We start from the raw sequence: 12779 nt of genomic DNA, 5'->3' as shown, positions 1-12779 counted from the left end.
GAAGCAGTAGACACTATTGATGCCCTGCCCAGATTCCACTTACTGGGTTAGTACATCCATCCCCCTAAGCTGATATGAACATTGGTTGCTAAAGATTCACAGTCACACCCTTGTCAGAGGATACCTCAGAGCTAAAACCACTTTTCTCTCCAAGTCACCCATACATCAGGGCTTTCAGTCAGTGGATACAAAAGCCTGGCTCCTTTGTCTCACAATGGATCAGTTCTGTGGCACCCTTAACATCCTAGATCTGCCCTGGGCTCAAGCTGAAGTTACACTTCAGCTGAACTACAGCTATGCCTAGTTTCTTCCCCTGTCCTATCCTGCTCCCCTCATCTCCGTACACATTTCATCTGAGAACACTCCCTCAATAAACTACTTTCAGAAGAATCCCCATGTCAGGCTCTGCTTCTAGGGAGCCCCACTTAAGACACAAGGCTATTAATTTATGTTTCATCTCTATGGCTGTCTGTGTTCTCTGCTTTCCCTTTCTCGGTCCAGCCAGTTCTGTACTTCCTGGCCTCAGAGAAGGTTTGTGGCAGGACTTCCCAGATTTTATTTCCTCCAAACCCCAAATCCATTGTGAAAAATGAAGTTCAGGGAGTGAAGGATTTCCCTCACACTAAAAAGAAATCCCTTCCCTCACTCAGTGGAAAAAGGGAGAGGTCTCTGAGTCCCTTGAATAGATGAGACCACTGGCCTGCTCCCTGACAGCCCAAAGAAAAGAGGAGGAACTCAAAGCTGCTGACCATATGATGCCCCTGGAAGTCTGGATCCTACCCAGGGCTCCCAGGCTCACCAAATTCCTATGCCCTCTATGCCAAGCATGACACAGAAGCTGCCTAACTGGTCATTCTGGAATCTGGGATGATGGATATCACAGCTATTAGTGTGGAAAGACATCCTCTCGTAAGTCTATGTAGATTTCCTCTATATACGGTTATTTTTTAGAAAATTAAGATATCTAATATTTCTTTCCCATCTGAAAGGCCGGCAAAAAGAGAAGATTATGATTATGCTGTTATTATGAAACAATCTGTTAAAAGACTTTATGAAGCATTTTCATTAACTAATAAAAGGTATACCCTGCAATGTAACCTGAAAAAAATAATTCCAGGATATCATACACAGTGTAATTGCAATAATGTTAAACACATCCACATTCTTACACAGATAGAAAGACAAGGAATAGTAATTGGTGGCTTATTTTTATTTTCTTCCTTACAGTTTTCTGTACTTTCTAAACTTTTTGTAGGCAGGATTAATGTCTTTTGCATCAGCTGGCCTCTTCTTATTCTGCTCTCCCAACGTCAGTCGGTATATGTAGTACCAGGAGCCAGCCCCGACCACCAGGCCTGTTGCCATCAAGCCCAAATTCTGAGCGCGGCCCATGCTGCAGCTGGAGCGAGGATCTCAGGGGACTCTCTCTCAGGCTAGTGAGAGCCGCTGGGACGCAGGAGTCTGAAACTGCAGTCAAGAGGGCGGGGGTGTTCGGGGCGGAGGAAGGAAGAAGGAAATGAGGCATTGAGCTTCTTTTTCTTTTGCATCATCAACCCACTGATAGATGGACCAGCAGACAGGGACAGACCAAAGCCAGAAGCAGACAGGAACAAACAGGAGACAATGAGGACTCAGTGCTCTGGTGAATGCAGTGAACGCACCAACACCCGAACGTGGGTTCAAACCCGGACCTTTCCCTCTCCGTCCAGGTGGTCAGGCCTGTCTCTCACCTCACAGTCCCCCATCGCTCCACTCCCGGATCACCGCCTCCTCCCCTCCCTTCCGCCCGCTCGAGTCACCCACGCCAACCTTTTCAGCTGCCTTTTACAAGTCACAACACGAAAAAGAGGCTGGGTTCGGGGGTCTCCGCGGGGAAATAGAGAAGCGCCTCCAAACTCGAAAATCGTGCTGCTACCCTCCACCCTCACTCCAGGAGTCTCCAATCAATACCCACCCTCACCGTGACCGGCAGGAATCAGGACGGGTTTCCTCTTGTCCTCTTCCTTCCTTGCCCACAGCCACGCCACCTCAAAAGAAATTGGGAGCCGGTTACCTGAGCAAGAACCGCTATCTGGACAGACCAGCACACAGGCTCCTAGTCACGTGAAGTTACGTCACTGGTGAGTTCGGGGTCCCAAATTTCCCCTCCTATTATTGGCAAAGCAGAGGGTGACCCGCCCCCTCCCAACCCCCCCCCCCCACCCACCAGCACCACACTGTCGCTCTTTCTAGTCTTTGCACATCCAACAAACGTGTTGTCTTTGATTATTGGAAGGGGCAGTATTTTCTCCTGGGCTACTGGCCAATTCTACTGCTTCTCTGGGGAATGGCCCCGTCCTTTTCCGTGCTCCCTCCACCTTTTTTCTTTGGAATCCTTAATGTTCACCTCTGCAGTCCTGAAAATACCTGTAAAGGGGGATTGTGGAAGGGGTGTCAGGAAAAGAAGCAGAGAGTAGGAATGGATTTGTTATTTTCTTGTTAGCACTATTCTGTTTCCTTTTTTTGCCCAAATTTTATTATGGCAAAATAATGATAGAACTATTTTCATTTAAGAAAAAAGGATTATTTTTTAAAAGGCATGTTTCATAAACAATCATTCTCACTGCATAATGAGTTTTATACATGCCACTCAAAGCAATCTTAATTAATGTCTTCCACATCTTGTCACATGACAAGACCCTGATTTCGCTAATCATTTATTTGAGAGTTAATAAATCTGCTAATGCAGCATAACCAACTGGCTTAATTTCTGGACTGCAAGAGAGTCGTTGTAAGTGCAATGTCGGAAAGCCATTCCTTTATTTATTCATTTGTTCAACATATTTACCAAGCACCTACTACATACCATGCATTGTTCTCCATGCTGTGGTTACAAGGGTTAATAAAACAGACCTAAATCTCTAAATCATGTGGCCTTTACATTGTAGTGAGAGAGACAAACAATAAACAAGTAAATAAACTATATATATACTATACTGTTAGTGATACATACTAAAAAATTTTAAAGCAAGGAGATATGAAAAGTCGAGACGGGTTAAACTTTCAGATAGGGTGGCCAGAGAAGGCATCACTAGAAAGGTGACCTTTCAGTAAAGATCTGAAGTTAGTGAAGGATCTAAGTGTGGTGATATCTGGGGGAAGAATATTCCAGGCAGGAGGACAAGCAAATGCAAAGGCTCTGTGAAGGTAACAAGCCCAGTATGTTCCAGGAACATCAAGGAAGCCAGGATCGCTGAGCTAGAGAGAGAGCAGTAGAGGATGAGGCAGAAAGGTAATAAGGTTGAAGAGAGTAGGGCCTTGTCAGCTGTAGTGAGGACATTTGCATTTACTCTAAACAAGAGAAAGTGGGTGGGGAGTTTGAACTTGGGGGAGGTATTGAGAATAAACTATAAGGAGACTAGAGTGAAAGGAAGACTGGTTTATCTACATCATTCATTGCAACAGCAAACTGAAGGAGAAAATGAATCTTACAATTAAAGCATTTGATAAACTGAATCAGCCAGTCCTAAATTTAAAAAAAATACTATTAGTAAAATAGGAATAGTGGAAACTTTGCCTGTGCAGTAAGAAATTATACATTTATAATTTAATGAATTATTATTGGTTAAATTAAATTAAGTATAAAAGAAAATAGCCTTAGTCTTATGAAGACTATATCAGAGGCTCTTTTGACCTAGCAGATTCCTCACTCTTTGTGGGCTACCAAGACCACAGAACTTGTGACTTACCTCTACTCACTGATATTATTTCCTTCTACTACTTTTTGTGCAGTACTGGTAAACATAAATAAAAGTAACCTTGAAAAACAGATAAAATATATCAGAAACAGCAAAAGTTACACTAAATGATGAAATTTCATAAGAGGTATTCCCATTTTCTTCAAGAACAAGATCAAGAGGTTCTCAAGCACCACCACTGCTCAACATAGTTCTGGTCAATATAACACATGCAGAAAAAAAAAGGGAAAAAAGTTATAAATATTGGAAAGGAAGAAATGTAAAAAATCGTCATTTGAAGATGGTTATGTATACATACCTGGAAAAACCAAAAGTATCACTTGAAAACAATTGAAATTAATCAGACAGATCACAGAAATTGGCGGATACAAAATAAATATATAATAGTAGAACACTTTCCTCAAGCAGAAAATCACCTATAAGAAATTACAATTGGAGAAAGGAATAGCATTTCAGCAACATAAACTACTAATACCTAGGAAAAACCTAACAAGTAATAGGAATTACTTAGCTGAAGAAACTTACAAAATTTGATTAACAAACATAAAAATAGATCTGAGCAAAATGGAAATATATCATATTCCTGGAGGGGAAGTCTCAATTTTAAGATGCTAATGTTCCTCAAATTAATCTGCAGATTTACTGCAATTACAATACAAATTCTAAATGCTTATTATTTGTTTATTGTTGTTCAATTCAGAACTTGATTAATAACCACAAATGCACTTACTAATATGTGCATAAAAAGAAAGTTGGAAATGTTTAGCAGTGACTAGCAATGGAAAAGATATCACGGAGCTCTTTCCATGCATACTTTATACATTTTCTTATTGTTTTGAATATTTTTAACCACTAATATATATATAACTTTCATTACCAAAAAAAACCCAAGATATTTCTATTCTGGACTATTTTATATAACACAGACTCTCTAGGCCATTGTATTGGTACTTAATATCTAGGGCAGGGATCTGAGACCCCTTGAGAAACTGATGAGGTCAATGACCTTTGTTCCCCTTTCCCCCAAAAAATGCACTTAATCACACATACACTCAGAAACAAAACCTTGCATACAATTTCACGTAGAACACAGAGGTAGCCAGTTGAGAACGCCTACTCTAGGTTAATCAGTATGGTCAGTGGGGAGAGATCCTGGGGCCCAGGTATACATTTGGCTGAGGAAGTATCAAAGTGGGTGTGGGCTGTGGGCAGTGACCCTGCAGCAAGGCTGGGTTCTCCCTGGGTGCCCTGAGGTGAGGAGGCCAGAGGTGAGAGGTCAACAGGCTGCAGGCCAGGTGGTAGCAGCAAACAGCATCAGGAACAAGGTTAACTCGGCCACACCATGAATAAGGGCAGAGCAGGGCAAGCAGGCCTGGGTGCTTCCCCCAGCAATCTTTGTGGAAACCTGCAGCTGCAGGGGTAGGTGGGAACAGCAATCCCTTCTCTGCATCCCTAAGTTACCACTGTGGGAATTTGAGGGAGGGAGTGAGGGAAGAAGCCAAAGGCATTTATTCAAATTGGTCATCTGAGTAAAGATGGCATTTACCACCCTGGTCACCTGTCCATGTATACTTTTAGGATGAACAACAGAGTCAGGTGCCGGAACGCAGGGGATGAGAGGCTCTGGAATATAGGAGAGGTGGGAGGGCAAGCACCTTCCTCCCTCCCCTCTTGAGAGGACTGGAAGGATTTGACCATCTCTGCATCCCTCATATCCATCATTTCCTTCGTCTAATAGTTCTTCCTTTTGCCCAGAGCTGAATCATAAAACTGGAACCTAATCCAGGGACAGGTGTTCAAAACTGTCATGGTTACAGCCATCAAATTACAAGAGGTTCACACAGCAGTCAGCAATGGTTTGGGAACATTAAATAAATGTGTTTCTCTAACAGAACAAGACAGGATCATTTATTTACCCAACTTAAAAGCTTTCCCAGAAGGAGAAAAAGTAGGATATTATTTGTCCAAAATAAATAAGATCAGACAACTGAACATCTCTCCATGGATCAATTTACAGATCGTATGGAAACATGCTTATCTTGTTGAGAAAAATTCCATTTTTAGATATTCAAATACCTTAGCATGTTTTGAAAACTATTTCCTATGTGGCCAATAGAATTTTCTATGTGGTAAAAATTAACTAAAATTAATGGTGTCTTCCAATATTAGTGGGAAATCTTTTTTCTAAAACATGCCTACTCTTTTTCTTTTGTTGCTGCTTCCCACACTGAACTCTTGTTTTGTTGTATTTTCTTACTATAATAATAAGAGTGGTGATAGCTTCAAAAACAAAACAGAGACGTATTACAGAAGTAAAGACCCCACTACCATTCCTACCCCTTACCTATACTGGAGCAGGGGCCCAACTGCAAGGTAAATGGTGGGCACTAGTGGATGGGGGATTGGAGGTGGAGCGAGGGGAGAGTATCCAGTTGCCCAAGAAAGGATGAGACGATTCCCCAACAAGAAAAGCAAAAATTGTCAATAGCCCTCCAAGAAGATGCATCCCCTCCCCGGTAACCAGAGAAAGGCAAATTCTAACACAAGGAGAAGGGGCTACTTGTGGCCTCTAGGACTACAAGGACAAAAAAATGAGTGACAGGACCTGATGTGGTGGGGTGAGGTGCTAGTGGGGGTAAAGGAGGGGGCTCCTGCTCTTGGTGGGAGTGGAAATTGGGGACCCAAGCTTACTGGCGATGCAGCCCTCACGTGACCAGGAGCTGACGTTGGCAAAGGTACTTAAAGCCCTGACCGCCGTCCTCCGTCCTCCTCTGGGTACCAACTCTATTGCGCTGCGCACTGCCGTGCGTTTAACCCAGGCGAGGAGGAGGAGGAGAAAATTCCCCCAGATCGGGCAGGTGGGTGTGAGAGTGGGCATGGCCTGGCACCCCTGAATAGGGGTAGCCCAGAGATGAGGGAGTCTGAGGCCGCGGGTGTCTCCACCTCGCCCGCCCCTGGCCGGCTCTCCAGACCCCCGCGCTCAGTCGCAGCTCATTTTGGTGGGCGGCGGGAAGAGGGGGAGGGGGGAACGTAAAGACGCTGATATACTTGTGGAGAATCCGCTTACTTCCCCTCCCAGCCAGTGTTTTTTTGGTTTTGTTTTTGACACTCAGGCCCCGCACCCCACATCCCGTCCTGTTTTGAAAGGAGGAGGGAAGAGAAATAAACGTGGCAGCGCATATAAGGCCAGTGGGGAGGTTGGGGAAAGGGTGATCCGAGGGGCACGCAATTAGTAAACAATCCGGCTTATTCACTCCCACTCTCACTTTGCAGATACCTCTCCCGACCACCGCCCCCGCACCCTCCCCTCTCCCCCGGCCGACCCCACGTCTTTTGGGGGTGCTGGGAAATGGGTGTGACAGTCTTTGTAGGGGAGGTGACGGTCTGGCTCTGGGCTTTACAAGCGGGGAGGCCCTGAGAGAATCTGGTATTAAACCGCCCTGCTAAGTCCTAGGCTGCTTTCCAGACACCTCCGGCGCATACAGCCGTTCACCCCTGTTTCTTCAGTCCTGAAAAAGGAGTTCGGGTACCCTGGCGGGAGAAATGGCGGTTAACAGGAGATTGCGATGGGGTGTGGGAGGTGGAATCCAGAGCAGAGAAACAGTGGAAAATCATGACCCTCAAACCGAAAGGGCAGACACTTGGGGACCCGTTGTGCAGGCTGATGCTAGGCCTGGGGGCTGGGGACCTAAGGACTGGTGGTCATAAGAAGGAGACGCTAGATTGGCCGTAATCCCCAGTCCCGCGTCCCGTCCAGCCTTCTGTGCACCCTCGCTCCGCCCCCTCCCGCTTCGGTGCAGGAGAAGGGGTGTGGCCGTCTGTCCGGGAGAAATGGCGGACGGGGGGGCGGGGCAAAGGGAAGGAGAGGTTGACTGCCTGGGGAGTCTGCGCAGGGGCGGGGGTTGGGGTGCGAGGGGAGGGGTGAGAAGAGTTGCAAGAATTGAGAGGTGGAACCCTTTGTCATTCTGGTATGTGAATGCTGAAAGGCAATTGGGGACTTTGGTCTTCAGTCCGTTCCATCCGTCAGGCTCTCAGTCTCCAACGTCTTGCTATCTGTATTTCTGCCCTTCAGTCTGTCCTTAGGATGGAGCTCTAACTGAACTGAAGAAAGGAGAAACAGCCCTGAATCACTGGAGGTCAGTGTGGGGGCTGGGAACTGTCTGGGAACCCCTGGTATGGTGTGGCAGAAACCAGAGCAGAAATTGGAGCCGGGGGCTCCCCTTCCCCCATCTTCTTCCTCTTTACAAGAAACCCTTGCCCTGGGCCTGTCCTTTTCGGTGCAGCGAAAGGGGTGTGGCATTTGCCTTCTTAAATAAGGGTTTGAGGAGGAAGGGATATGGAGGGAGTGAGGAGCCCTGAGAGGGGGAAACTTGCCCACAAGTGTTCAAATCAAGAAAAGAAGAGAATCTATCTACCAAAGGCCCGTGAAACCCCCTTTCTGGGATCTCTGCACAGGTCTGTCTGCCTTTTGGGCCCTGCACAGCTACAAGCCTGGTGGAAAAGAGCAAATTGCTTCTGCTCCCAGCAGGTTGGTACGTGTATGAGAATCATCTGGGGACCTTTGGGGTGAGGGTGAGGGAATCAGAGAAGAATCTGGGGTTCTTTCTGGCTCTCCACCAGCTTTTCTGAAGTCTATATGGCCTCTCATCCTCCATTTAGGTGCTGGGAAATTAGATGTGTTTACATTGGGCAGTGAGGGCTAGGGATAAAGATGTAGAAAACATCAGACAACCAGGGTCCTGAATCAGCACACAGAGGCCTGGACACTCGTATCTGGGTACTAGTCCACCCACCAAGCATTATGTCTCCAAACTCTCCTTTAAGTAGGCCTGGTTAAGCATGAAGTGAGCCAGAGCCCTAAGCCTCATTTTTATCCTTTACCCCAGGCCCTGCTTGGCTTGCAACCTCAGCAGAACTTTCGAGCCTGAACTGAAGCACCTTACCTTGTCGTGCACGCACCCCACTTGGGCACACCAGCTCCACACCCTGGATCAGGGAATCACTCCAGCTGCGTCATGAGCCGTGTTCGGGATGCTGGCTGTGTAGCCGCTGGGATAGTGATTGGGGCCAGTGCCTGGTACTGTGTCTACAAATATGCCAGGGGAAGAAACCAGATGAAGAAGAGACTGGCCAAGCCCAAGACCAGGGCTGTGGCCGGGACTGGAGCCCGGGCTAGAGCTGGACTAAGGGCTGGATTCACAATTGACCTTGGGCCAGGATTTGGTCCTCCAACCCCAGTCCGCACTGAGGCAGAGGTCAGGGTCCAGGATGAAACCTCTGCTCTGGACATGGCTGGAGCTGAAGCAGTGGCCCCAGCTGCATCTAGTGCCGAGGCTCAGAATGGGGCAGGAAGTCAGGCCCAGGAGGCAGAAGGGGCCGGGGTTGAGCCTAATGCTGAATCAGAAGCCACAGTGGCTTCTGCAGTGGCACCACCTCCCTGGGAGGCAGAGGCTCCTGTGGCTGCAGAGACCTCCACAATGACAGGGGCTCCTAAATTAGCAGAAGCCCCTGGCACAGCAGAGGCTCCTGGGGCACCAGCTCCTACTGAGGCAGCACCACCTACCGAGGCGGTGGAGGCTCCCATACCAGCAACACCTACTGAGGTAGCAGCACTTTCTGGGGCAACAGCTACTTCTGGGGCAGCAGCACCTTCTGGGGCTGCAGTGCCTTCTGGGGCAGCAGCCCCTACTGGGGCTGCAGAGTCTCCTGGGACATCAGGGTCCTCTAGAACAGCAGCAGCCGCCAAGAAAACAACCCCTGGGGCTCATACTGGGGCTATACCTAAGGCCGGGTCAGCTACTGGAGCTGTACCCAAAGGTGGAGCTAAGGGTGGAACCAAGTCCCGGACTGGAGGCAAGGGCAAAGGCAAGAAAAATAAGGTTGAAGTAGACGAATTGGGGCTGGGCTTCCGCCCTGGAGATGGGGCTGCGGCAGCTGCTGCAGCCTCCGCTAATGGAGGACAGGCTTTCCTGGCAGAGGTTCCTGATTCTGAAGAAGGAGAGTCTGGGTGGACGGACACAGAATCGGAGTCAGACTCTGAGCCTGAGACCCAGCAGAGAGGGAGAGGGAGGAGACCCGTTCCCATGCAGAAGCGCCCCTTTCCTTATGAAATTGATGAGATTCTGGGTGTCCGAGATCTCAGGAAAGTCCTTGCTTTGCTTCAGAAATCAGATGATCCTTTCATCCAACAGGTAGCTTTGCTCACTCTGAGCAACAATGCCAATTATTCATGCAACCAAGACACAATTCGCAAATTGGGAGGCCTCCCGATTATTGCAAACATGATCAACAAAACTGATCCCCACATTAAGGAAAAAGCCTTAATGGCCATGAACAACCTGAGTGAGAATTATGAAAATCAGGGCCGGCTTCAGGTATACATGAATAAAGTGATGGATGACATCATGGCCTCTAACCTGAACTCAGCAGTACAGGTAGTTGGACTAAAGTTTTTAACAAACATGACTATTACTAATGACTACCAGCACCTGCTTGTCAATTCCATTGCAAACTTTTTCCGTTTGTTGTCTCAGGGAGGTGGAAAAATCAAGGTTGAGATTTTGAAAATACTTTCGAATTTTGCTGAAAATCCAGATATGTTAAAAAAACTGCTCAGTACCCAAGTGCCATCATCATTTAGTTCCCTCTACAATTCTTATGTGGAATCAGAAATTCTTATTAATGCCCTGACTCTATTTGAGATCATCTATGACAATCTCAGAGCAGAAGTATTCAACTACAGAGAGTTCAATAAAGGCTCCCTTTTTTACTTATGCACTACGTCTGGAGTGTGCGTTAAGAAAATTCGAGCCTTAGCAGATCACCATGACCTCTTGGTGAAAGTGAAAGTTATAAAACTAGTGGACAAATTCTGATTGGCTATGTGTCTCAGAGACTTGAAGAAATGTCTGGTTTTGCAGTCTGGAAGCAATGAAAATTGAAAGTTACTGCTTTTCCACTTGCTTATATAGTAAAGGGATCCTTTCAGCTGCCAGTTTTGAATAATGTATCATCCAGAGTGATGTTATCTGTGACAGTCTCCAGCTTTAAGCTGAACAATTTTATGAATACCAAATAAATAGTCCTCTTGTACTGAAAACACATTTGTGACTTTAATCGTGCTGCTTGAATGGAAATATTTTTACTGGTTCCTCTATGTGAATTGACAGTGAACCTGTCCATCATGAATAGCCTACACTTCTATCATCTGTTTTGACTTGAATTTATTCACCAAAGACTTCATTTGTGTATCATTAATAAAGCTGTATGTTTCAACTGACAAAAAAAATTGTTCTCTTGCTTGAATTTAAAATCTAGCTGGAGAGATAAGGTACATAAATAGAAAAAGATTACAGTACCTGAGCATATGCTCATTGTCAAATATATGCTATCTGTTTAAATGAAGCAGAAGTGGCTAGAATGGAGGAAGTGGCTTCAAGGAGGAAGGGCACACTTAAGGTACGCCCTGAAAGACAGCATGAGAAAACACAGAAGGGCATTCCAGGAGAGGAAATGGCTTGAAGAAAGACGCGGAGGTAGGAAATCTGTTCCAGTGACAGGAAGGTAACCAGTTTGCCTGGAATGGAAAGTATGGGAAGAGAAGTGATGGGAGATAAGGGTGGAAATGTAGGGCGAAAAAAGTTTGGGGAGGACCCTGAACCCCAAGCTGAAGATTGAAATATGATCCTGTCATTTTCTGGGAGTTACTGGGCATTTTTGGCAAAAGGAAAAATAATCTGGTGGCAATGTGCAAAATGGATTGGAGCTGGGATGGGGTTAGGTGTAGAGACATTTGTTAGGAAATTATAAACCAAGCATGAGATGATGAAGAGTGAAATGGGGTGATGGCTATAGGAAATGTTAGGGAATGATGATAAGAGATGCTTACCAAAAAAAGTACCAAAATCTGCTATCTTGGCTATAGGTCAACAGAGAGGAAGGAGTGTATGATCTTGTGCAGGTTCTGACAGAGAAAGCCCTCTTTCTTGGGCAGTTCTGGCAACCAAGCAAGCCAAAGTGAGTTACCATTTTTTTTTCCATTTTTTTTCTTTTTTTTGAGTCACCATTTATAATGATTAGAAAGAGCATTGTTACAAAAAGAATGACTCTTGGTGAAAAGTGATTTTTTCTCCCCTCAGATTAGAGGTCTAGGTCCTCCTTTGTTTAGAAGAGGGGCAGTGGTAAGGCCCTTATGGGAACCCCACCCCCACCTCTGAGTTTACTTAAGAGCAGGAAAATCTTCCTTCCTCTGCTCCCTGGCCCAGTGAAGCAATGAAAGAAGAAAATGGGAGAAGTTGCAGAGATTTTCCAAACCCAGCCTGCTCTCCTGACACCTCTCATGAAATCTTCATTTTGGTGCAAGTGTATGGTAGGCTGTGGCAGAAATAGAGACAGGGACTCCTGGGAGGGGGGCACAGAGAAAACGGACAGGTTGGCCTAATATACTGACACAACTTATCTGGAAGGCAATTTGGCAATCTATATAAGAAGCTTTAAAGGTGCACCTGCCTTTCAGCCAAGCATTGCACTTGTAGGATATTTTTCCCTATGGAAATAAATAATTGTATACAGAGGAATATCAAGGGTATTCAACTGAGCAGTGTTTCTAAGAGAGAAAAAGAAGCAACTTAAATGTCTAACACTATGGAATTGGCTAAACAATAGGTGGTATGTCCACACAGTAAAATAGTATGCAACTGTTAAAAACTGTGATGTACTTTTATATTATTGGCATGAAAAGACATTCACCATATGTAAGAATCTGTGGCATCAGTCAAAAAAAAAGTCTCCTGCAATTGAAAGTCAGTGAAAATTCTTTCAGATGTTTATTATGTCACCTCAGTGTATTTTTTACACAGAATTGGAATCATATTGTACATCAGTGGTTCTCAATGTGTAGTTCACAGACCACTACAGGTCCCTGAAACTGTAAGGTCAAAATTATTTTCAAAATAAAGCAATGGTTGGTAAAACTGCTGGTGCCTCAGCATAGATCAAGGCAGTGTCCCCAAACTGTAGTAGTAGTGATTGAATTCTTTACAG

General features: G+C 45.6%; 1 protein-coding gene across 7 annotated transcripts; it reads left to right on the top strand.

The window, feature by feature from the left end:
• The first annotated feature begins 1530 nt into the window (after window positions 1–1530).
• On the top strand, window positions 1531–11007 carry ARMCX2 (armadillo repeat containing X-linked 2). Of its 7 annotated transcripts, none has more exons than XM_055081899.1 (4): window positions 1531–2120; window positions 7821–7873; window positions 8193–8265; window positions 8624–11007. In XM_055081899.1, exon 4 carries the CDS (start codon window positions 8753–8755, stop codon window positions 10610–10612), a length of 1860 nt encoding a protein of 619 aa, XP_054937874.1. In that variant the 5' UTR covers window positions 1531–2120; window positions 7821–7873; window positions 8193–8265; window positions 8624–8752; the 3' UTR covers window positions 10613–11007. The 7 variants fall into 7 exon arrangements, with proteins under 7 accessions (XP_054937874.1, XP_054937871.1, XP_054937872.1 ...); XM_055081896.1 differs by having other exon boundaries at window positions 7810–7873; XM_055081897.1 differs by having other exon boundaries at window positions 7810–7873; window positions 8193–8269.
• The last annotated feature ends 1772 nt before the right edge of the window (window positions 11008–12779 follow it).

Source organism: Physeter macrocephalus, chromosome 21 (assembly GCF_002837175.3).
Source record: "Physeter macrocephalus isolate SW-GA chromosome 21, ASM283717v5, whole genome shotgun sequence".
NCBI lineage: Eukaryota > Metazoa > Chordata > Mammalia > Artiodactyla > Physeteridae > Physeter > Physeter macrocephalus.
The sequence above is the reverse complement of the archived record's forward strand: the minus strand, read 5'-3'. Positions and strand labels throughout refer to the sequence as shown.

What these genes read in the sequence shown, in the direction of transcription:
- ARMCX2 (XM_055081899.1), top strand. Translation starts at nt 8,753, where the DNA reads ATGAGCCGTGTTCGGGATGCTGGCTGTGTAGCCGCTGGGATAGTGATT.